The sequence below is a fragment of the Chionomys nivalis genome, chromosome 7 (genome assembly GCF_950005125.1).
Source record: "Chionomys nivalis chromosome 7, mChiNiv1.1, whole genome shotgun sequence".
In the NCBI taxonomy this organism is placed as follows: Eukaryota; Metazoa; Chordata; class Mammalia; order Rodentia; family Cricetidae; genus Chionomys; species Chionomys nivalis.
In genome coordinates this window covers 51,251,046-51,276,247 of record NC_080092.1, presented here as the reverse complement: position 1 = coordinate 51,276,247, position 25,202 = coordinate 51,251,046, and the positions used below count along the sequence as shown (strand labels likewise).

At 46.6% G+C, this 25,202-nt stretch overlaps 1 protein-coding gene across 1 annotated transcript; it reads left to right on the top strand.

The window, feature by feature from the left end:
* Positions 1-204: 204 nt before the first annotated feature.
* On the top strand, positions 205-24,852 carry Polr2a (RNA polymerase II subunit A). Its single transcript, XM_057774278.1, has 29 exons — positions 205-681; positions 7,009-7,141; positions 7,279-7,415; positions 7,506-7,679; positions 8,081-8,362; positions 8,655-8,816; positions 8,938-9,158; positions 9,361-9,493; positions 10,436-10,560; positions 10,674-10,884; positions 11,632-11,841; positions 11,925-12,093; positions 12,228-12,322; positions 12,626-12,829; positions 13,346-13,568; positions 13,719-13,902; positions 14,499-14,670; positions 14,762-14,867; positions 14,962-15,167; positions 17,792-18,016; positions 18,142-18,388; positions 19,077-19,177; positions 21,350-21,454; positions 21,562-21,744; positions 21,945-22,148; positions 22,527-22,713; positions 22,825-22,938; positions 23,045-23,194; positions 23,283-24,852. The coding sequence occupies exons 1-29, from the start codon at positions 589-591 to the stop codon at positions 24,437-24,439; spliced, it is 5,913 nt and encodes a 1,970-aa protein (XP_057630261.1). The 5' UTR covers positions 205-588; the 3' UTR covers positions 24,440-24,852.
* Positions 24,853-25,202: the final 350 nt, after the last annotated feature.

The window sequence follows — 25,202 nt, the reverse complement described above, 5'->3', positions numbered from 1 at the left end:
AATTCTCCTCCTCCTGTCACGTCAAAAGAACACCCAACCAGGGAGCCCGAGCCCGAGGGTCAACAACTCCGGCGCGCGCGCTCCGTGCAGGCCGGTGCGGGCGGCCCCGTAGCGCAAGGGAGGGCGGGAAAGGAAGGGGCGGGACACAGGGGCGAGTCTATAAAAGGCGTCATTCAGCCAGTTCTCTCCTCAGAAGCGCCGAGAGCGCGGCCGGGACGGTTGGAGAAGAAGGTGGCTCCCGGAAGGGGAGCGACAAACTGCTGTAACCTCTGCCGTTCAGGATCCCGGTTCTTATTTATTCGTTACCCCTTTTCTTCTTTCTCCTTCCCAAAACCTCCTCCTCTCCTCCCTTCTTTTGTTTCCTTTTTGGGAGCCGACAACTCTCCGGAAAGGGAGAAAAGGCTTTCTTTCTGCCCTTCTCGTTTCCCCGCCTCCTCCCCTCCCCCTCCTTTCCCTCCCCCGGCCTTTTCCTCCCTACTCCGGGAGATCTTTCCCGGTGGCCGCCCGGACGGGGTCTGAGCGCTTAGGCGGCGGTGGCGCAGGCTTTTTGTAGCGAGATTTGCGCCTGCGCAGCGCGACTGCCTCGCCATGCACGGGGGTGGCCCCCCCTCCGGGGACAGCGCATGCCCGCTGCGCACCATCAAGAGAGTGCAGTTCGGAGTCCTGAGTCCAGATGAGTTGGTAAGTTGTTCTGCCCTTCCCTTTCTCGTGCCTCCGGGTGAGCCTGGGAGGATGGGCCAGTGACGCTAATGCCTTGTGGGGTCCAACCTCAGGTTCCCAAAATTAGCCAGGATTTAAACAATTTAGTGCAATCTCTGTGATGGGTGTTTGGCTGGACAGAGAAAATGATTTCGTACTTTAGAATTGCCGCGTTTTAACGAGAAAAGAGTCCAGGATCGGGTAGTTGAAAGTTTGGAGCCGGGCTGTGGTGGCTCACGCCTTTAATCCCAGCACTCAGGAGCAGAGGCAGGTGGATCTCTGTGAGTTCGAGGCCAGCCTGGTCTACCAGAGCTAGTTCCAGGACAGGCTCCAAAGCTACAGAGAAACTCTGTCTCGAAAAACAAAAAGAAAAAAAGTTTGGATAGAAAGTGGATTCTCAAGTTGTATTTCTTACCTCTTCCACAAATATTGAGCACTCTGGTCTGTGACAGTCCCCAGGCACTGGAACACACAGCTGAACATATGACAAGGACCCTATCTTCTAGAACATTTTCTGTGGGAAAACAACAGAGAAGACAAAATAAGAATTAAAAGAATGACCAAAAATAGTTAAGTGCCTAGAATAAAGTGAAACAAGGAAGTTCTGTAAAAAGTCACTGAAATTGAATGGTGTCAGAAAAGGTGACATTACCACAGTAGTGAAGAGTGTCTTATCATTGAAGCCATGGGTTCAGGGGGAAGGGCTTATTCTTAGGTAGAAGAAACGAATGTTATGGAACTGAGGGAGAAATAAAATTGTATCCTAGAGACTGAAAAGCCAGTGTTGGGGCAAGGGTTAGTGGATGAGAAGCGTGTTTCAAAGCATGCTGAAGAAGCTTGGGATATTTTAAAGTATGCTAGAGTCAGAATTTCTATTCCAGTAGTTGTGTACAGAGCTGATGGGAAGCAGATGAAGATAGACATAACCGTGTCCATAGAGGGGATAGCTGCTTTTGCAGACGTGAGCTTCTTCCTGCTGAACAACTAACAGGAGAGAATAGAATTAAATGGTTGTGTTGGGGAAAGGGCTCAACTATGACAGAACTAACAAAAACAAGAAAAAAAAAAACCTGCATTGGCTTTTGGAACACCCAGACCACAGAGTAAATTCCAAGTCAATATTTAAGCAAAGTAATAAGACATCTGTTAAGAGTTTAAAAACAGACAAAACTGGAAAACAATTTGCAATGTGATGGGCAGGATTTGATTTCTCCGTTTTTCCTGGAGCTCAGAGTCAGCCTTTCTTGTCATGCTAGGCCAGTGCTCTGACCATTTAGCTACATGTGTCCCCAGCTCTTGCTGTTCAGTCCGGCCGCCTTGGCAAGGTGGTTCTCCTGCATTAGCTTTCTGGGTACTCAGAGGATAGGCGTACGCCACCATACCTGGTTTGGGTAGGTTTTTCCCCACAATTAAAAAAAAAATTTACAGCACTCGGGAGGCAGAGGCAGGCGGATCTCTGTGAGTTCGAGACCAGCCTGGTCTACAGAGCTAGTTCCAGGACAGGCTCCAAAGCCACAGAGAAACCCTGTCTCGAAAAACCAAAAAAAAAAAAAAAAAAAAAAAAAAAAATTTAGACTGGGTGAAAAAAATGTCTTGAGCAGTTAGGAGTGCTTGTTTGTTTGTTGCTCTTGTAGGAGGACCCCACTAGTGGCTCACAAGCGCTTGTAACTCTAGTTGTAGCGGATCTCATACCTTCTTCTAATCTGTGGGCACTGTATGCACTTCATATGCAGGCAAAACGCTAATACAGATACAATTTTTTTAAAAATAATTTTTGTTATTTTCTTTTTTGAGACAGAGTTTCTCTGTAGCTTTGGAACACATCCTGGTACTAGCTCTTGTAGTCCAGGCTGGCTTCGAACTCAGAGATCCACTTACCTCTGCCTCCCGAATGCTGGGATTAAAGGTGTGCGTTTACCTTTACTACCGTACCTACCCATTGACCACTGATCTGCAGAAGCCCTACCTCAGTCTTCCCGAAGTTGTTGAACAAGCTAGTGAGATCTTTTCATCATGTCCCTTAGTGGAGTTTTTTCAGCAGGATCCAGACTCCTAGTCTGACCTTTAGATTATGTCCCTGCTTGCTTCTCTATCTTCTTACCAGTCTCCTGGTAAAGATTAAATTTTTAGGAATATTTTTTAGATTTGTTTATGTTCTGTGTATGAATGTTTGCCAGCATGCATACATGTACACCATTTGTGTACCTGGTGCCTGGGAGAGTCAGAGAGGACATTGGATCTCTGGGAACTGGAGCTATCATGTGGGTGCTGGGAACCAAACCTGGGTCCTCTGCAAGAGTAACAAGTGCTCTTAGCCACTCTGCCTTCTCTCTAGTCCCTTTCCTTTCCTTTTGTCACTTGACCTGCTTAACACTGCAAGCTTATTGCTTCAGGGGCTGTTTAACCATTATCTCTGCTGCTTGAAATAACGTTGTCCAGCCCTCTTACATGCCTTGTTCTTCATGTCAGTATGTTCTGTGTTTCGATGTCTACCCTGACTATTTAAATAGCATCCTTCATTCTGTAACCCTTACACTGTTTTACTTTAATAGACTGTCACTCTTGGAAGATTTTTTTTTTAACTTCTTGTTCACTGTTGAATGTTGTTACCCAGCATTTTCAGTAGTTCCTGCTGCTGACTGGCATGTCATTAAAATTATCTGGGTAAAAAAGTGAATAGTTGCCAGGCGGTGGTGGCGCATGCCTTTAATCCCAGCACTCGGGAGGCAGAGGCAGGTGCATCTCTGTGAGTTTGAGGCCAGCCTGGTCTACAAGAGCTAGTTCCAGGACAGGAACCAAAAGCTACGGAGAAACCCTGTCTCAAAAAAAAAAAAAAAAAAGGGCTGGAGAGATGGCTCAGCGGTTAAGAACATGGACTGTTCTTCCGGAGGTCCTGAGTTCAATTCCCAGCAACCACGTGGTGGCTCACAGCCATCTGTAATGAGATCTGGTGCCCTCTTCTGGGGTGCAGGTATGCACACAGGCAGAACACTGTATACATAATAAATAAATAAATAAATCTATTTTAAAAAAAAAGTGAATAGTTGTACAGATTACATTTCAAAGGATTATTTATTTTAACATTTGAAAATGACAGTTGTAAGTCATATAAATATTTACTAAAAGGAACCCTTCTTGAATAACTTAGGTCCTATCTTTATAATAGAGCAAGAGTATCCTAATAGGCTAAATCCGGTGTCCCTAAACTGCTGTCACATTTGAGGCGCTGTAGCAAAGTCATAGGGCATAGGGAATTGTTCTGCCCTTGGAGAGAAGAATAGGTGCTCTGTGAACTGTTAATTGCACACGGTTCAGTTTCAACATTAGGTGGCGCTGGATCCCTTTGAATGACATCATATCTTTGTGAAGCCAAATTGTTTTTTGTTTGGTTTAGCTTTTTTGTTTGTAATTTTATTTAATTATATGTGCATATGTCAGCATAGGGCTGTGTGTATACTAGTGCAGGTGCTCAGAGGTCAGAGCTGTCAGATCCCCTGAAGTTGTATTCAAGTCTTTTGCCAAAAAAGAAAGAAAAAGACTTGTTGTGTGTTTGTATATGCCGTGTTAATGTGGGGTGCCTGGAGAGGCCAGAAATGGTGGTGGATGCTCTGCAGCTGCTGTTAGAAGTGGTTGTGCACCAGCAGACGTAGGTACTGGGAATCCAGCTCCAGTCATCTGGAGTCATATTTTATGGGTTTGGTTTTGTGTTTTCAAGGCAGGGTTTCTCTGTGTAACAGTCCTGGCTGTCCTGCAACTTGGTTTGTAGACCAGGCTGGCCTCGAACTCATGGAGAGCCCACCTGCCTCTGCCTCCTGAGTGCTGGGATTAGAGATGTGCTCTGCCACACCTTGGCTCTCTAATATGTGTTCTTTTTTTTTTTTTTTTTTTTTTTTTGGTTTTTTTTTTTTTTTTTTTTTGGTTTTTTCGAGACAGGGTTTCTCTGTGGTTTTGGAGCCTGTCCTGGAACTAGCTCTTGTAGACCAGGCTGGTCTCGAACTCACATAGATCCGCCTGCCTCTGCCTCCCGAGTGCTGGGATTAAAGGCGTGCGCCACCACCGCCCGGCCTCTAATATGTGTTCTTAAACACTGAGTCATCTCTCCAGCTCCAGTTTTTTTGTTTTTGAGACAGTGTTTGGATCTGAGTGCTGGGAGTACAGGCATATGCCACTGTGCCTATACCACAAAACTGCAATTTTAGCAGGTACTAAGGACTAGCAGATTTGGAGCAAGAAATAAGGGTGGTGTTTGCTTATCTGATCCCAAGAATTGAGAAGTTCTAAGTACCTAAGAGTTGTGGTATGTAAGAAATTTTGGTTATTTAGGGAAAAATAAAATAAAACTATTCTTCGTTATTTTATTAAACAAAGTTTAGATTTCTTTCCTTAATGGATGGTTCTTTTTTGGTGGTGGTATGAACAGATATGTGAAAAGTTACTTACCGGTAAGCAAGATGCGCCCTCCTGTTTATTTTTCCTTTGGAGACTTGGTCTCACAATGTGGTCCTGGCTGATCTAGAACTCATTACATAACCAATAACCCAGGCTTGCCTCGGACTTTCGTCTTCCTGAACACTACGATAACAAGGAATGAACCATTATGCTTGGCCTTTTACCTCTTTTTAAAAGATATAGCACTTGGGCCTGGGGAGATGACTCAGATGGTAAGAACTTGGGTTTCGGTTCCTAATAACCATAAAAACCAGGAATAGAAGGTGTGCAGGTCTCTGAGTTCAAGGGGAACCAGGGCTACTTAGGTACTTTTTTTTTTTTTTTTTTTGAGGGCCTGTTTCAAAAAAAAAAGCGATTATCATTGATTTATCATAATAAGGGAGAGTGGGATGATGTTTTTAGGACTAGAAAATGCTGGGTTTTATTTCTACTGACTACTTGAAACCGAAGGCTTGGGTAAATAGCTTCATGCAGTATAAAGTTTCTAGTATCTAAGAGATAAGAATTCGTTCCTAGGAGGTCAGTGGTTAGTATTAAAGAAACAAGTTTTGTCTATATCTCAGTGTTAACACTCAATGAAGCTTTTATTAAATTGAGCTTTATACCTCAATTTATGGTGGACCAAAGCTTGACTAATTTGAAAGTCTGATCTTGATTGTGTCAGAAGACACTCAAGATTGTGTTGACCACCATAGCTACTTTCAACCAGGAATATAATGCGGCCTTGTGACAGAGTGCTTGCCTAGCATGCTCGCAGCCCTGGGTTTGACCCCAGGACTACATCCTCCCCATACATACATAGGGACAGAAAAAAGACCTTAGCTTCTGAGCTCCCCTAGATCTCTCACTAAATTGGCTCCATCTTTCTTGGGACTTGAGCTCTTCATTTCTGTTCTGTCAGCCTGTACAATAATATCTGGTTGTCCTTGCATACATCTAGACTTCCACCTGGATATGGAAGTGTTCAGGCAATTTAGGCCCTTGGGGAGGAGGAATAAGTAGCATACATAGGGATTAAAGAGGGGACTCAATCTCCAAGAGCCTCGTTCCTCCTTAGGAGCTGACTTTAAGAGTTCGCGAACATATCTTGATAGCACACCTAGGCAGGTGCAGAGAGGTTTTGCCCGGGCCTCGGATAATCACTGGTCTGATTTCAGCTTGGGAGAAGAAAAAGACATTATTTTGGGTTTGGACACCTCACTTACCTTTTGAAGCATCTTACATCTCTTTTTTATGTTACCTCCTGTGGATGTCACAGTGAGATATGTGACACAGAGATGTCTGGGATTCAAGTGCTAGCTAGAGGCAGGTGAACTGGGCTTGGTGATGCATGTGTAATCCTAGTTTTTGGAAGAAAGAAGGGAGGATCTTGAGTTTGAGGCTAGCATGAGCTACATAGCAATAGAGCCAAGACTCATACTCTGTCAGGAACACGTGTCAACTTACCCTCTCCACCCCTCGTGCACACACAGTGACTGGACATGCTTTGGGGATATGGGACTCAAGTTTAGTATTTCAGAGTTTTAACTATGCTGACATTACCATTCCTTTCTTCCTTTCTTTCTTTCATTCATTCATTCATTCATTTATTATATATACAGTGTTATGCCTGCATGTATGCCTGCAGGTCAGAAGAGGGCACCAGATCTCATTATGGATGGTTGTGAGCTACCATGTGGTTGTTGGGAATTGAACTCAGGATTTCTGGAGCCAGTGCTCTTAACCTTTGAGCCCCTGACATTCCCATTTCATACTGGGTTAAAGGAGTGGTATGGGATTTTCTTAGGCTTTAGTGCATAACTCTGTAACTCTGCAAACTAGGACTCGTACTTAGTTGGTGCTGGCTTTTCTTTTGTGCAGAAACGGATGTCTGTGACAGAGGGTGGCATCAAATACCCAGAGACAACCGAGGGAGGTCGCCCCAAGCTTGGGGGACTAATGGATCCACGGCAGGGAGTTATTGAGCGAACTGGCCGCTGCCAAACATGTGCAGGTAAGTGCTGGGGTCAGAGGAATCCACAATGGGACAGTTTTAGATCCTTAAAGCCAGGAATGGGTGACTACCTAAAAGTCTAGTCTCTTGAGGTCATTGGGAACTTTTAAGAAAGTGCTCGGTATGTTTTTCCACAGGTAACATGACTGAGTGTCCTGGCCACTTTGGCCACATCGAACTGGCCAAGCCTGTGTTTCATGTGGGTTTCCTGGTGAAGACAATGAAGGTTTTACGCTGTGTCTGCTTCTTCTGCTCCAAACTGCTCGTGGATTCCGTGAGTAGGGCATGATCCCTAGTCTAGGAGGGCAGTTGCTAGCTGGGGCAGGGGGCAGCTCCGATTGACCCTGCTCTATTCTTTCCCCAGAACAACCCAAAGATTAAGGACATCCTGGCCAAATCTAAGGGGCAGCCCAAGAAACGGCTTACACACGTCTATGACCTTTGCAAGGGCAAAAACATCTGTGAAGGTGGAGAAGAAATGGACAACAAGTTTGGTGTGGAGCAGCCTGAGGGGGATGAGGATCTGACCAAAGAGAAGGTGACAGGGACTGGCTGACTGGGGAAGCTGTTGTGAGAGAAAGACACGTGCAGTAGAGTCACGTGGAGGGCTTTTTATTGGGGGAAAATGGGAGAGGGGAGACCGGCCTCTGGGGACGGGAGCGGCAGAAGAGAAAAGAGGCAGAGAGAGTAAGAGACACAGAAGGGGGGCAGGTCCACCTTTTGAAAGGGAACATAGTGAATGTGCACAGGAGGTGCTCTTAGTGGCTGCAGCTGAGGGCATATCCTGTCAGGACCCTAAGGGCAGGCCAGTACAGATGCCTGAATACTAGCAAAAGTAGCTGTAGCAAACAGGGTGAAATGACACAGAACTGTGGGATGTACTGGCCTAGTGTAGCAGGAGTGGCCCAGTCCTAGGTTCTGATGGATCTTCTTTGGAAGGGCCATGGTGGCTGCGGGCGGTACCAGCCACGGATCCGGCGCTCTGGCCTGGAGCTGTATGCTGAATGGAAACACGTTAATGAAGACTCTCAGGAGAAGAAGATCTTGCTGAGTCCAGAGCGAGTCCATGAAATCTTCAAGCGCATCTCAGACGAGGAGTGTTTTGTTCTGGGCATGGAGCCTCGCTACGCCCGGCCTGAGTGGATGATTGTCACGGTGTTGCCTGTGCCTCCTCTCTCTGTGCGTCCTGCTGTGGTGATGCAGGGTTCTGCCCGCAACCAGGTCAGCTGTTCTTAGGACTGCATCGTGGGTGCATGGCTAGGTATCTGGGGAAGGAACATGTGACTAGAAGATGGTTTCAGATACACCTGTGGCATAGCATGTGTAAAGGGCCAGGTGGACCAATCTAAGTTTGAAAATATTTTGCCACTTGATAGCTGTGTGACCTTTAAAGTTGCCCTTTCATGATCGCCCAGGGTATTGTAAGGGGAGTCACGCTGTGTATCTGGCACGTGTGTGCTGAGCACCCAGGTAGTGGTAGCCTGACTGTGATGATGCTGATTTCTTGCTTCAGGATGATCTGACTCACAAACTGGCTGACATCGTGAAGATCAATAATCAGCTGCGGCGAAATGAGCAGAATGGTGCGGCTGCCCATGTCATCGCAGAGGACGTGAAGCTCCTCCAGTTCCATGTGGCCACCATGGTGGACAATGAACTGCCCGGCTTACCCCGTGTGCGTCTACACACTCTTGCCCTATGAATTGGAGCCAGAGTGGGGGCCAGGATGAATAAATAGAACTCGAGGAGAACCCAGTACTGACTGCCTGGGTATCCCTTCCTGTGTTTTCTTATAGGCCATGCAGAAGTCTGGCCGTCCCCTCAAGTCCTTGAAGCAACGGTTGAAGGGCAAGGAAGGACGGGTTCGAGGGAATCTAATGGGCAAACGAGTGGACTTCTCAGCCCGTACTGTCATCACTCCCGACCCTAACCTATCCATTGACCAAGTTGGTGTGCCCCGCTCCATTGCTGCCAACATGACCTTTGCAGAGATTGTCACTCCCTTCAACATTGACAGGTGTGCTTTAGTCCATTAACCTTGCTAAGGTGGTAGGGCACATGTTCTTAGAAGTATGCCTTCCTCATCTGGAAGAGACAGCTTGGAGTGAGGAGGGATGTTGAGGTTTGTGTTTGGCATCCACTTGTGGTTTGGGGATGAAGGCGGGAATGGGAGCTTTTTGGAAAGTATTTTGTTCATTTCATACTTCTTTTCTTCTTAGACTTCAGGAATTAGTACGCAGGGGAAACAGCCAGTATCCAGGAGCAAAGTACATCATTCGAGACAACGGTGATCGAATTGACTTGCGTTTCCATCCTAAACCCAGTGACCTGCACCTGCAGACTGGCTATAAGGCATGTAATAGGCTATGGCCCTTCATTAATCACCAGGGCCGGAAGCCTCCTATAGAATGGGAACTGTCTTAGATTTAAGCTTGTTGAGTGGTGGTTGTTTTAGGGAGGTGGGAGGAGTGCTGTGCTGCTGTGGGTTTTGGTTTTGGGTTTTTTGAGTTTTTTGTTTTTTGGTTTTTTTTTATTTATTATGTATACAATATTATTTCTGCATGTATGCCTGAAGGCCAGAAGAGGGCGCCAGACCTCATTACAGATGGTTGTGAGCCACCATGTGGTTGCTGGGAATTGAACTCAGGACCTTTGGAAGAGCAGGGAATGCTCTTAACCGCTGAGCCATCTCTCCAGCCTTTGAGGTTTTTTTGTTTGTTTGTTTTTTGTTTTTTTCTAGACAGGTTTTCACCATATACCCCAGGCTAACCTGGAACTTTCAGGCTTCAATTTTTTGTGTTTGTTTGTTTGTTTTGTGGGGGGGGTTGTTTTGTGTTTTGTTTTGTTTTTTGGTTTGGTTTGGTTTGGTTTTCTCAAGACAAGGTTTCTCTGTATAGCCCTATCTGTCCTGGAATATTCTATAGACCAGGCTGCTTGGATTTGTCTGCCTCTGCCTCCCCAGTGCTGGGATTAAAGGAGTGCACCCCCACTGCCGGGTAGCTGACAGACTCAAATTCATGTTGCTCCTGCCTTAGGCTCCTTAGTGCTGGTGTGTACCACTACTGATACTGGGTGCCTTTTGTTTTAAAGGGGTGTGCTGCCAGCCATTGACATCTTATTATCCCTAGTAAGCTGATGTTGGACCAGAGCTATACAAAAGGGGTGTTTGATATGTTTTCAGTGAAATACAGCATACTATCATCTCTCTTCCAGTCTGTGAGAGACTCTGGGTCCACTGTCCCTTCATTCTAGTGTACCTCCTTCCTGAGCCCTGTTCTGTACCCAACCCTCCAGGTGGAGCGGCACATGTGTGACGGGGACATCGTTATCTTCAATCGTCAGCCAACTTTGCACAAAATGTCCATGATGGGGCATCGGGTCCGCATCCTCCCTTGGTCTACTTTTCGCTTGAATCTTAGGTCAGTTCTGTACCTGAGGGGAATCAGACTGAGATGGGAATAGGCCAGGCAATTCTATCAATTGTCACTGAAGACGTAGTCCCAACTCAGAGTTCCTTCTCTCTTGGCTACAGTGTGACAACGCCATACAATGCAGACTTCGATGGGGATGAGATGAATTTGCACCTGCCACAGTCTCTGGAGACACGGGCAGAGATCCAGGAGTTGGCCATGGTGCCTCGAATGATTGTCACCCCCCAGAGCAATCGGCCTGTCATGGGTATTGTGCAAGACACGCTCACAGCAGTACGCAAATTCACGAAGAGAGATGTCTTCCTGGAGCGGGTATGTGATCCAAATGGAAACTTTGGTGGGCAAAAGGGTAAAAGGGTCTTAAAGTATGAAACAGCCAGGGAAGGAGAGCTATAGTGGTTTTGTTGGGTTTTTTGTTTTTTGTTTTTTTTGGTTTTTCGAGACAGAATTTTTCTGTAGCTTTGGAGCCAGTCCTGGAACAAGCTCTTGTAGACCAGGCTGGCCTCGAACTCACAGAGATCCGCCTGCCTCTGCCTCCCGAGTGCTGGGATTAAAGGCATGCACCACCACCACTGGTTGTGTTTTTTTCTTTAATTTCATATATTATCTTTAAAATAAAGATAAGGGAAAGTGTGTCCTTGTTAAACTTTTATCACTTTATTTTTGCCTTTACTTATTTCCTAATAAGTAAAAGAAAAATAAGATCTTATTATTGCTATAATTTTTTTAAACTAAAAATTTGTAAGATTAGCCAGGTACTGGTGGCACTCGCCTTTAATCCCAGTACTTGGGGAGACAGAGATAGGCGGATCTCTGTGAGTTTGAGGCCAGCCTGGTCAACAAAGCAAGTTCTAGGACAGCCAGAGATATACAGAGAAACCTTGTCTCGAAAAATTGAAGAATAAAAAAATTGGAAGATACTTCTAGCATCATTTTGCTTCTAAAATCTGGCTTTCCTTGTTGGATAGAAAGCTTCCCAAATATTCCTGAGAGAAGGAAACTTAAGATCTGACTTTCTCCTTCCCCCTTTTCTTTCTTTTCTTGCTGTTTACCTCATAGGGTGAAGTGATGAACCTTTTAATGTTCCTGTCCACGTGGGATGGGAAGGTCCCACAGCCAGCTATCCTCAAACCCCGGCCCCTGTGGACAGGCAAGCAGATCTTCTCACTCATCATACCTGGTCACATCAATTGCATCCGTACCCACAGCACCCATCCTGATGATGAAGACAGTGGCCCTTACAAGCACATCTCTCCTGGAGACACTAAAGTAAGGCCTAGCTCCTGGGTATATGGATAAAAGATTTGGACTTGGGAATGAGAACAAAATTTTGAGTGTGTTCTTATCCACAGGTGGTGGTGGAGAATGGAGAGCTTATCATGGGCATCCTTTGTAAGAAGTCTCTGGGCACCTCAGCAGGCTCTCTGGTTCACATCTCCTACCTAGAGATGGGTCATGACATCACTCGCCTCTTCTACTCCAACATTCAGACTGTCATCAACAACTGGCTCCTCATCGAGGGCAAGTGCTTCCAAATCAGATATGGAACTCCTTTCCCTCTTACTGTTTATCCATTCCTTTGTTTACACTCTCTTCCCAGGATGCCTTAGAGTCCAAAATGATTGATTGTTGCTAATGCTTTTCTTTCTCCCTAGGTCATACCATTGGCATTGGAGACTCCATTGCTGATTCCAAGACTTACCAGGACATCCAGAACACTATTAAGAAGGCTAAACAAGATGTAATAGAGGTGAGAAGGAGGCTGGGCAGAGAAGAGCGTCTTAGGGAATTTGAACTTAACATCCACAAGAGCAAAATGGATATAAGAGTTTACAGGAGCCGGGCAGTGGTGGCGCACGCCTTTAATCCCAGCACTTGGGAGGCAGAGGCAGGCGGATCTCTGTGAGTTCGAGGCCAGCCTGGGCTACAAAGGGAGTTCCAGGACAGGCTCCAAAGCTAGAGAAACCCTGTCTCGAAAAACCAAAAAAAAAGACAGAGAGTTTAGAGGAAAGGGGAATAGAGACTCATGTGTCAATGAAAACACTGTCTCCAGGTCATTGAGAAGGCTCACAACAATGAACTGGAACCCACCCCAGGAAACACATTACGTCAAACATTTGAGAATCAAGTGAATCGCATTCTCAATGATGCTCGAGATAAGACTGGCTCCTCTGCACAGAAATCCCTGTCTGAATACAACAACTTCAAGTCCATGGTGGTGTCTGGAGCTAAAGGTTCCAAGATCAACATCTCCCAGGTAAGAATTTTTTTCAGATGTGAGGACTATGCCAGAGTCTGGAGGGAGAGGGCAGCTGTGGAAGGTGTCTATGTTTTGGTGTGGGGAAAGATGGAAAAATAGTAGGGATTCCCCTACCACCACTACAATGTTGGGGCTTGAAACAAGGTCCAATTACATGTGAATGGTCTGTTTTTCTTTTTTTCTAAGCACATGTTCTTGCTGTGTACCCCATGTTGAATTTGCAATTAGTAACCTGCCTCCTCTAAGTTCTAGGATTACAGGCATGTGCCTCTATTCTTGCCTCTTTTTGGGGGGGTGCAGCGGCGGGGGTGGGGGAGAGCTTTCAAGACGGTTCTCTGTAGCTTTGGAGCCTGTCCTGGAACTAGCTCTTGTAGACCAGGCTGGTCTTGAACTCACAGAGATCTGCCTGCCTCTGCCTCCCGAGTGCTGGGATTAAAGATGTGCGTCACCACCACCTGGCTTTAGTCTTAAGGCAAGGGAAAGTTTTATGCAGCCTCTTTTTCTGTTTCCTAGGTCATTGCTGTTGTGGGGCAGCAGAACGTGGAGGGCAAACGGATCCCGTTTGGATTTAAGCATCGGACTCTTCCTCACTTTATTAAGGATGATTATGGTCCTGAGAGTCGAGGCTTTGTAGAAAACTCATACTTGGCTGGTCTCACACCCACTGAGTTCTTCTTCCATGCCATGGGAGGACGAGAAGGTCTCATCGACACAGCCGTTAAGACTGCTGAGACTGGTAAGGCCTTTTCGGAGTGCATGTGCAGATGGGGGTGGGGATTCTTGGGCTATAGGTTTCTGTTCCCCAAGGTGAATTTTGTCCTCTAGATCTTTGAGCTCTGTCACTTTTTTGCTTGCCTCAGGTCTTTCTCTTGACTCCCTTTCCCAGGGTATATTCAGCGAAGGCTGATAAAATCCATGGAGTCAGTGATGGTGAAATATGACGCAACTGTGCGGAACTCCATCAACCAAGTGGTTCAGCTGCGCTATGGAGAAGACGGCCTTGCAGGCGAGAGCGTTGAGTTCCAGAATCTGGCTACACTTAAACCTTCTAACAAAGCTTTTGAGAAGAAGTAAGGAGGCAGCACACAGATGGTTCCCACCCCTGGGCCATAGTGCCTGTGTTAAATTATTAGTCTTAGAGAAGTGACCTAATGCATCCTGCAGTGGGCTTCACTTTCAGAACACCATTTCTCCATCCATTAGAAATAGTTGCTCGCCGGGCAGTGGTGGCGCACACCTTTAATCCCAGCACTCGGGAGGCAGAGGCAGGCGGATCTGTGTGAGTTCGAGACCAGCCTGGTCTACAAGAGCTAGTTCCAGGACAGGCTCCAAAACCACAGAGAAACCCTGTCTCGAAAAACCAAAAAAAAAAGAAAAAAGAAAAAAGAAAGAAAAATAGTTGCTGCATGGGAAGAGAGTGGATACAGAGGTGGATTTGAAATCGGCCCCTATTTTGTCCCTAGTGATGGTACAAAGCGTAAAGAAACAGTACAAGTGTGGGTCCCATTAGCCGGCCTGGGGTCTGGGTCTTATACAAGATCCTTGCCTTCAAAGCCTTGTTCCTTCCAAGTGATCTGTGCACATTGGAAAACCTCACACTATACCTTATGGGGGTGAGAACACAAAGCCCATGTGTCCCCTAATTTCACCCCCTTGTTACCTTCAGGTTCCGTTTTGATTATACCAATGAGAGAGCCCTGCGGCGAACTCTTCAGGAGGATCTGGTAAAGGATGTGCTGAGCAATGCACACATACAGAATGAACTGGAACGGGAATTTGAGCGGATGCGTGAGGATCGGGAAGTTCTCAGGGTCATCTTCCCAACTGGTGATAGCAAGGTACCCGCAGATGAGAAGTGCTAGACTAGAGAGGTCCTCCTGTTGCACAGGTGTAGTGTTGACAGTCCTGCCTCAATCCCTGCTCCCTCAGGTGGTCCTGCCCTGTAACCTCCTGCGAATGATCTGGAATGCTCAGAAAATCTTCCACATCAACCCTCGGCTTCCCTCTGACCTGCACCCCATCAAAGTGGTAGAGGGTAAGTAGTGCCACTTTGATGTCTCCAGGCTAAACTGGAGGGTGAGAGTCTGCTGTGGCCTCTCTGACAATCTCTTTGCCTCATTGGGCCCAAGGAGTCAAGGAATTGAGCAAAAAGTTGGTCATCGTGAACGGGGATGACCCACTAAGTCGGCAGGCGCAGGAGAATGCCACGTTGCTCTTCAACATCCACCTAAGATCTACACTCTGCTCCAGACGCATGGCTGAGGAGTTCCGGCTAAGTGGAGAGGCCTTTGACTGGCTGCTTGGGGAGATAGAGTCCAAGTTCAACCAAGCCATTGTGAGTGTTGATGTTTCTCTTCAGCCTTGAGTTTTATTCCTTTTTTTATTGGTTTCTCTGGTTCCAAGCAATTGCCCATTTCTCTCCACATTGCTTGGTATCTTTGCAAGGCTGCTATGCACAGCTATGCCATTGTATCACAGCAACATTAAAAGGAGCAGGGATTGGCAGTCCCATGTGAAAGAAACTGAGCTTCATCTGAAGTGACCACCAAGCAGTGCTTGTTCAGAAAATTAGTGTCACGACTAGGATATGAAGTTAGAACAGTCTTTATTTTCCTAGTGTCTACCACTGTATGAGAATTCTAATTCAAATAAATATAGGAAATAAAAGAAGTTAGTAGAAAAGAAATTGTAGGCATTGGACCAGGTTTTCACTGTCTTTGAGGATTTTAGAGAATAATGGAAGGATGGAAAGGCATTATAATGGAACTGGAGAGAGGTAGCTCAGCAGTTAAGAGCACTTGTTGCTCCTGAGGGGAACTAGGTTCAATTCTCAACATGTGCTCACAACTGTCTGGTTCTTTATAGGCACCGGGCAAAAAAGTAGTGCAAAGACATACACATAAGCAAAATACCCATATACGTTTTAAAAGTAATAATGGATGGGTGTGGTGACACATGCCTTTAGTCCCAGCACTTGAGAGGCAGAGACAGATCTCTTGTTTGAGGCCAGCCTAGTCTACAGAGAAAGTTCCAGGACAGCCAGAGCTACACAGAGAAACCCTGTCATAATAATAATGATAATGATAGCCGGGCGGTGGTGGCGCACGCCTTTAATCCCAGCACTTGGGAGGCAGAGGCAGGCGGATCTGTGTGAGTTCGAGACCAGCCTGGTCTACAAGAGCTAGTTCCAGGACAGGCTCCAAAACCACAGAGAAACCCTGTCTCGAAAAACCAAAAAAAAGTAAAAAATAAAAATAATGATAATGATAATAATGGGAACTGGAAAGATGGCTCAGTTGTTTAAGGCACTTGTTATTCTTGCATAGGATGTGGATTTAATTTACCTACATGGTAACCCAAAAAAATCTGAAATTCTACTTCCAGGCATCCATTGTCCTGACCCTTGTGGGTACCAGCCACACATATGTGCAAGTAAAAGTTAAAAGGAAAACATAACTGACATACTTCTGAATCTAAGATGAATCTAGGGTCGACACATTAGTTAATGCATTAGAGGGGCTGGAAAGATGGCACAGTGGTTAAGAGCACTGGCTATTCTTGCAGAGGATCTGGGTTCAATTCCCAGCTCACAAGTACCTGTAACCACCTGCAAAGGATCTGACATTCTCTCACAGACATACATGCTGGTAAAGTACCAGTGCACATTTAAAAGAAAAAAGTGCATTAGAGCCAAGTGGTGGTGCACACCTTTAATCCCAAAACTCGGGAGGTAGAGGTAAGTGGATCTCTGAGTTTGAGGCCAGTCTGGTTTACATTAGCAAGTTCTAGGATAGCCAGGGCTTCACAGAGAAACCCTGTCTCGAAAAACCAAATTATAATAATAGGAAATACATCACCATTGAAAGAATAACTTAAATGGAAAGACAACCCCTAAAATTCAGATGTTATTAAATGTCTCTAATCTCCAAAGTGATCTATAGACTTTGCACAGTCCTTACAAAATTGCAGTGAGCTTTTAAGGCACAAATTTACAAGTTGATCCTAATAAAATCCATATGGAAATACAAATGACTCAGAATAAGCAAATTCATCTTTGAAAGATCAAACAGAACTAGTATATAATAGCTCAACAGGTAATGGTACTTGCCACCAAGCCTGAGAACCTGTGTCTGTTTCCATAACCTCTATGAGCCCCTGTGACGTTAAGGTGAGCATTGACTTTGGAGACAGGTTACAAGAGGTGTATGGAACTAGCTCTTATAGACCAGGCTGGCCTTGAACTCAAAGAGATCCGCTTGCCTTTGCTTCCCCGAGTGCTGGAATTAAAGGTGTGCGCCACCCTACCTGGCAAGCATTAACTTTTATCTGACCTCCACATGTGTGCCATGGCATGCATGAGCTTACACATACACATATATAGGCCTCGTGGAGGTTGTAGACGTGGGCTGGGGAGATGGCTCAGTGGTTTAGAGCAATGGCTACTTTTCCAAAGGACCTGAGTTCAATCCTAGTACCTACATGATGGTTCATAATTGTAACTGCAGTCATAGGATCTAACTGCTGGTCTCTGTGGGCACCAGCATATACACGCTGCACAGGCACACATGCAGGCGAAACACCCACAGACATAAAACAAAAATTTCTTTTTTTTTTTTTTTTTTTTTTTTTTTTTTGGTTTTTCGAGACAGGGTTTCTCTGTGGTTTTGGAGCCTCAAAAATTTCTTTAGAGAGAAAGAATGCATTTGGTATGTCAATAGTATCTATTTTTCTTTAATGAAACTAGGAAGCAGTTTATGCAACATATCCCAGAGTGAGGGCACTGACAGGTTATAAAGTGAAGCCTTCGTAAAGGAAGTAATCGAGGAAGGCTAAGTTTTAAGTGTCCTTTCCTTGCTACACTCATCTCCCCAGGTTTCTCTGTAGTTAACAAATAGGCTCACCCTGACTGCATCCCACTGCTTGCACAATAAGCTTTGTCTGATGCCAACTTTTCCATAGGCCCATCCTGGAGAAATGGTGGGAGCTCTGGCTGCACAGTCCCTTGGAGAACCTGCCACTCAGATGACTCTGAACACTTTTCACTATGCTGGTGTGTCTGCCAAGAATGTGACTCTGGGTGTTCCTCGACTTAAGGAGCTCATCAATATTTCCAAAAAGCCAAAGACCCCTTCGCTCACTGTCTTCCTATTAGGCCAGTCTGCTCGAGATGCCGAGCGGGCCAAGGTAGGAATCGGGATAATGGACTGCCTGGCAAGAAGAGGTTGAATCAAAAATGCTTTTATTTGAGGATTTCACTAGGCCTTTTGAGCTACCCCTGTGTCATGTCATGAATCACTATCTCTCCCTAGGACATTCTATGCCGCTTGGAACATACAACATTAAGAAAAGTGACTGCCAACACAGCCATCTATTATGACCCCAACCCCCAGAGCACAGTGGTGGCAGAGGATCAGGAGTGGGTGAATGTATACTATGAGATGCCTGACTTTGATGTGGCCCGAATATCCCCCTGGCTGCTGCGGGTGGAGCTGGACCGAAAGCACATGACTGACCGGAAGCTCACTATGGAGCAGATAGCTGAAAAAATCAATGCAGGTAAGGCTGGGTAGGCAGCCCACACAGATGTCCCACTTAGGTTTCTACCTTCATGGTTACGTGAATTCCAAGAGTCATCTACCCACTTGTAAACACCTCTGCTTTCCAACAGGCCTTTTCCAGGATCCTTAACTCTTGCAGGTCCTTTCTGTACTTGTTTCTCTTTCCAGTGTGTTTTGGGTTTGGTTTGAGTGTGTGCATTTGCATGTGTGTGCAATGTACATGCATTTTTTGAGGGACACACTTGGATATCTGAAGGGCAAAGGTTGATATTGGGTATGTCTTCTATATCACGCTCCACCAAATATAAATATGTGTGGGGTGTGTGTGTGTCTTGAGATAGGCTCTCTGGCTAAACCGGGAACCCTCTGTTTTATCTGGGCTGGATTGGATAACTGATGAGTCTCTAGGATTCCCCTTCCCCTCCCCAGCATTGCACTTGGCCTTTACATGGGTACTGGAGCTCTCCACACCCAGGTCCTAATGCTTGCCAAGCAAGTGCTGCTTTTACCCCTAAGAGGTCTCCTTGACCCCCGGCCCCTTTCCTGTTTGTACAGAAGTGTTTATGAAAAGTCTCCATGAGGAGGAATAACCCAAGAGTTCCTTCTGAGCGAAAAACTGCACATGAAATGAAACTAGGAAGCAGTTAAATAGGTTTTCTCTCATGGTGCATTACTGTTCCCACCAGGTTTTGGTGATGATTTGAATTGCATCTTCAATGATGATAACGCAGAGAAGTTGGTCCTTCGTATCCGCATTATGAACAGTGATGAAAACAAGATGCAAGAGGTAAGTGGGGAGCCAAGGGGAAAAAGATGATGCATCCTAGAAAATCATTCAGTTTTATATCATTAATCATTAAGATGTGAGCAGCATTGAAGGTCCAGTCACACCTACTTGGTACAGTGTAGGAAGCAGCTGCTTAATGATGATTTCAAGACTTTCGACAATAACAAAATCCTTAAAGTGAAATCACAGCATCCAAATAGACAGCAGAATGCATTGAGAAGGGTCCTTATCTCTTTGCCACTTGGCTCTCCTCCCAGAGCTCCTACAGCTTGTCCAAAGCAGCAGAGACTTCAGCCTTGGGAGCCAATCAGATAATAAGAATTATTGTGTTCTTGGGAAATGGTATACAGTAGGCATAAGGATCCATGTTTGACGTGTGACTCCAGAGAGGACGTGCTGGTCTGGAAATAGCTACATGGCTCATAGATTCCAGATTCCCTTGAGCCTTACTGTGGTGGTGGTGGATTGGAGTCAGGTTCTGGCTGTGTAGCCCAGGTAAATGATTGTCCTCCCTCCTTGAGCCCCAGAGGGAGTCCTGTGATTACAAGTGTGTGCTGTCCACAGTTTGGATAGTTGTGATTTCTGCTATTTCAAGTTTAGAAGGTGGGAGGAAACAAAAAGCATTACTTTGGAGAGTTGTGGCTGGGTAGATAGATAAAGGAGGATAAATCTAAATTGTAAGTTGTATCTCAGCATTAGAGAGGACCAAACAGTCATAGTAAGTAAGTCCACTTAACCAGAGCCGTCGTGCTTTAGTGCTGCTCTGATCACTTACGTAAGGGGTGTGTGGTCATTGTTTTTCAGGGCTCTGTAGAGCTTTGGAGCCTGGCCTGGAACTCGCTCCGTAGACCAGGTTCGCCTCTGCTTCCCTAGCGCTGGGGTTAAAGGCGTGTGCCACCACATCCAGCCCTAGTACTCCATCTTTTTGTTTCTTAAATTTATTTATGTATTTGGTTTTGGTGTTGTTGTTGTTAGGCTTTTTTCTTTGTTTTTGTTTTTCCCTGAGACAGGGTCTCTACATGTAGCCCTGGCCATCCTGGAGTTCATTGTGTAGACCAGGTTAGCCTCAAGTTCATAGAGATCCATCTGCTTCCTGAGTGTGAATTTTAAAAGTGCTGTCACCACACCCAGCTAAATTTTTTGTTAATTTTAGGTGTGTGGAGGTGTTTCCATATGTGTATATCATCACAACTATGCCTTGTGCCCTTGGAGGTCTGAAGAAGCTGTTGGATCACCTGGCACTAGAGTTATAGGTCATTGTGAGTCACCGTGTGGGTGCTGGGAACCAAATCCTCTAAAAGGGCAATAAATGCTCTTAAACACGGAGCCATCTCTCCAGCCACTCCAGGGTTCCTTAATGTTAAGTCATATCTCTGTTCTTAAACTTGTAATTGTCTGCCTTCATCTGCCAGTTACTAGGATTATAGATAAGCTTTGCAATGCCTGGCTGCATGACATGAAGAACTTACTATTGGCTTAGAATAATTATGAAAGTAATAGCATATCTTGATAGATTATACAATATGTTCATTAAATGAGGTCATTTTGGGACTGGAGAGATGACTTGGTTAAGAGCACTGGCTGCTCTTCAGAGGACCTGGGTTCAATTCCTAACACATGTTGGCTCACAATTGTCTTTAACTCCAGTTTCGAGGGATTTGAATATGTAGACACGTATGCAGGCAAATACCCATACACATAAAAATTACTTATCAAGCCTGGTGGTGGCGGTACACACCTTTAATCCCAACACTCTGAAGTCAGAGGCAGGCGAATCTATCAAGTTCAAGGCCAGCCTGGTCTATAGGGCGAGTACCAGGACAGCCAAGACTGTGCAGAGAAATCCTATAGAGCGGGGGAGACACTGTTACTCTTACAGAGCCCAGTGTCTATTCCCAGAGCCCGCAGAGTGGGTCCCAATCAGTAACAAGTTCCAGGATGTCGGTGCCTTCTGAGGTCCAAGGGCACCAGGCAGGTGTATTGTACATAGACATACTGGTAGACGGACACTCGTAAACATAAAGCAGATATATACATTTTCTTGAAAGTTATTTTAAAAAGCTAAGAGTCTTAGAAGAGCCAAGGAAGCAGGGTTTTTTGGAAGGCTGTAGTTTGGGGAGGGAGCAGGGAAGAAATCAAAGGTGCTGGGTCCTGACCTCACTCTTGTTGCAGGAAGAAGAGGTGGTGGATAAGATGGATGATGATGTTTTCCTGCGGTGTATTGAGTCCAACATGCTGACAGATATGACCCTGCAGGGGATCGAGCAGATTAGCAAGGTGAGCATGCGACCCCTCTGCCCCCCTCCACTCCCCTCCATCCCATGGCCAGCTGCCTCGTCCTTGTCTCCCTCCTGACCTGACTGGGGCTCACTTTGTTCCTCCAGGTGTACATGCACTTACCTCAGACTGACAACAAGAAGAAGATCATTATCACAGAAGATGGAGAGTTCAAGGCCCTGCAAGAATGGATCTTGGAGACTGATGGTGTGAGCTTGATGAGGGTGCTGAGCGAGAAGGATGTAGACCCTGTGCGCACCACGTCCAATGATATCGTGGAGATCTTCACAGTAAGCCCATGCCATCATACCTAGAAGTCTCTCTAGGGTTCCCCACTCATGGTTTCCATGCTTAGACGGTCTGTCTGAATCATTTTTTGAGTTTAAGATGGGCTGAGCCCTGTTATCCTCCTGACAGTCTGGGCAGTGACAGAATCAGGGAGATGGACAGAACCAACTTAATCTTGACTCTTCCTTTAACTCTGTGGCAGGTGCTGGGTATTGAGGCTGTGCGGAAGGCTCTAGAGCGGGAACTGTACCATGTCATCTCCTTTGATGGTTCCTATGTCAATTATCGGCATTTGGCTCTCTTATGTGACACCATGACCTGTCGCGGCCACTTGATGGCCATCACTCGTCACGGAGTCAACCGCCAGGACACTGGACCACTCATGAAATGCTCCTTTGAGGAAACGGTAATGGCAGTCTTACCAAGGAGATGCGCATGCATGTGTGTGCGTCGCCACCCCCCCCCCCCCCCGACACACACACACTGTTTTCCAGAGGCAGGACTTCACTGTGTCACCCTGCCTAGCCTTAAACTCTCGGTCATGCTCCTCCCTCAACCTTCTGAGGGCTTGGCTGACAAAACAAGCATGAGGCACTTTCCTTGCTGCCATGACAGTGTCATTTTATCACTGTGTGTGTGATGGGGTCTCATCGTGGAACCCTGACTGGAACTCACTGCATAGACCAGGCTGGCTTTGAACTTAGGCACTGCCCTTCACTGTGGTGATGATTGAATCGCTGTGGCTGCTGTATGTAGAGGGGCTGATGTGTCTCTTGTTGTTCAGGTGGACGTGCTTATGGAAGCAGCTGCCCATGGGGAGAGTGACCCAATGAAGGGAGTCTCTGAGAACATCATGCTAGGCCAGCTTGCTCCAGCTGGCACTGGGTGTTTTGACCTCCTGCTTGATGCTGAGAAGTGCAAATATGGCATGGAGATCCCAACCAATATCCCTGGCCTAGGGGCTGCCGGACGTGAGTCCCAGGGCTTTGGCTGCTAGACTTGGCTGGGTCTGTGGAGGATAAGGGAGGGTTCCGTTAGCCCCAGAGTGCTGTTCCTAATGAATTACTCTTGGCTTCTTGCAGCTACTGGAATGTTCTTTGGCTCTGCACCCAGTCCAATGGGAGGAATATCTCCTGCAATGACACCCTGGAACCAGGGTGCAACCCCAGCCTATGGTGCCTGGTCCCCAAGTGTTGGTGAGTAGCCTAGTTCAGGAAGAGAACCATTGGGTTCAAGAGGCTGTGGGGGCTGGGGAAAGGTGTGTGATTGAGCTACAGCTGATTTCACCTGCTCTCCTTCCAGGGAGTGGGATGACCCCGGGAGCAGCTGGCTTCTCTCCCAGTGCTGCATCTGATGCCAGTGGCTTCAGCCCAGGTTACTCTCCTGCATGGTCTCCCACACCAGGCTCTCCAGGCTCCCCTGGACCCTCAAGCCCATACATCCCCTCCCCAGGTGAGTTGCTACACTCATTTCTTCTTCATTCCTTCCTTCTATGCCAGGCTCTCCATCACTTACCTTCCTTTTTGTCTTCTTCCTGCAGGTGGTGCTATGTCTCCCAGCTACTCACCAACATCACCTGCGTATGAGCCACGCTCCCCTGGGGGCTATACACCCCAGAGCCCCTCATATTCCCCTACTTCACCTTCCTACTCCCCAACCTCTCCATCTTATTCTCCAACCAGTCCCAACTATAGCCCTACTTCTCCTAGCTACTCCCCAACCTCTCCTAGCTACTCCCCAACCTCTCCTAGCTACTCCCCAACTTCTCCTAGTTACTCCCCAACGTCTCCTAGTTACTCCCCAACATCTCCAAGCTATTCACCAACATCTCCCAGCTACTCGCCAACTTCTCCCAGCTATTCCCCAACATCTCCAAGCTATTCACCAACATCCCCCAGCTACTCGCCAACTTCACCAAGCTATTCTCCCACCTCGCCCAGTTACTCACCAACATCTCCAAGCTATTCTCCTACATCTCCAAGCTACTCACCAACTTCTCCAAGTTACTCACCCACCAGCCCTAACTATTCTCCAACTAGTCCCAATTATACCCCTACATCACCCAGCTACAGCCCAACGTCACCTAGCTACTCACCTACTAGTCCAAACTACACACCGACCAGCCCTAACTACAGCCCAACCTCTCCAAGCTATTCCCCAACTTCACCCAGTTACTCCCCCACCTCACCAAGCTACTCTCCCTCCAGCCCACGGTACACACCACAGTCTCCAACCTACACACCAAGCTCTCCCAGCTACAGCCCCAGCTCTCCTAGCTACAGCCCCACTTCACCCAAGTATACCCCAACTAGTCCTTCCTACAGTCCCAGCTCTCCGGAGTATACCCCAACCTCTCCCAAGTACTCACCTACAAGCCCTAAATATTCACCTACTTCTCCCAAGTATTCTCCTACCAGCCCTACTTACTCACCTACCACCCCGAAATACTCGCCAACCTCTCCCACATACTCGCCAACCTCTCCAGTCTACACCCCGACCTCCCCCAAGTACTCACCCACTAGCCCCACCTACTCACCCACCTCCCCCAAGTACTCGCCCACCAGCCCTACCTACTCGCCCACCTCTCCCAAGGGCTCCACTTACTCGCCCACTTCCCCTGGCTACTCGCCCACTAGCCCCACCTATAGCCTCACCAGCCCAGCCATCAGCCCAGATGACAGTGATGAGGAAAACTGAGCTTGTGCAGGGCACAGCGGCAGCAGGTTAGGGTCAGACAACTCAGTGGCCTACAAAGTCACTTCCTTCAAGTTGTGACCCTTACCTGGTTCCCTTGTACATAACTCCTTGTGACAGAATCCCCTGGAAGTTCTGGATCCCACTTTTGATGGGGCTTTTCCATCTGTTCTTCACTCATCTGTCTTGGGACTCACTGACAGCTACAGGGTTTTGTTACCCCACTTCTTCCATGCCTGACTTCACAGTGAAGGTCTTTGCTTGCCTGTGACTTGATTGGGATTAAAGGCATTTTAACATCTGAAGGCTAGTTCCTGCTTTGGGTCATACAAATGATCTGGAAGAACAAAGCTTAAACTGCCTTTTGTCTGTTATTTTTTTGAAATTTAAATAAAGTTTACTAATTTTGACCAAAAGTCTGTATGTGTACTGCTTATTGGGGGCTCAGAAAGGGGAGACTTTGCGAGACTCTTGGAAAAGCACAAAAAAGGCTGATGCAGGAGCAAAAATAAGTCTCCTAAATTCTGCTGTCAGAGGCGTGTTTTGTTTGTTTTCTCTCAAGACAGGGTATCTCTGGGTAGCCCTGGCAGTCCTGGAACTTGATCTGTAGACCAGACTGGCCTTGAACTCAAAAGATTTGCCTGCCTCAAGAGTGCTGGGCTTCAGCACTCGGGAGGCAGAGGCAGGTGAATCTCTTTGAGTTTGAGACCAGCCTGATCTACAGACTAGTTCCAGGACAGGCTCAAAAGTCACAGAGAAACCCTGT

Excerpts from the sequence above, each read along its gene's own strand:
- Polr2a (XM_057774278.1), top strand. The coding sequence starts at position 589 with ATGCACGGGGGTGGCCCCCCCTCCGGGGACAGCGCATGCCCGCTGCGC. Across the intron at positions 11,842-11,924 it reads TCTCTCCTGGAGACACTAAA|GTGGTGGTGGAGAATGGAGA; the intron begins GTAAGGCCTAGC and ends TCTTATCCACAG. Across the intron at positions 22,714-22,824 it reads TGGCCTAGGGGCTGCCGGAC|CTACTGGAATGTTCTTTGGC; the intron begins GTGAGTCCCAGG and ends GGCTTCTTGCAG.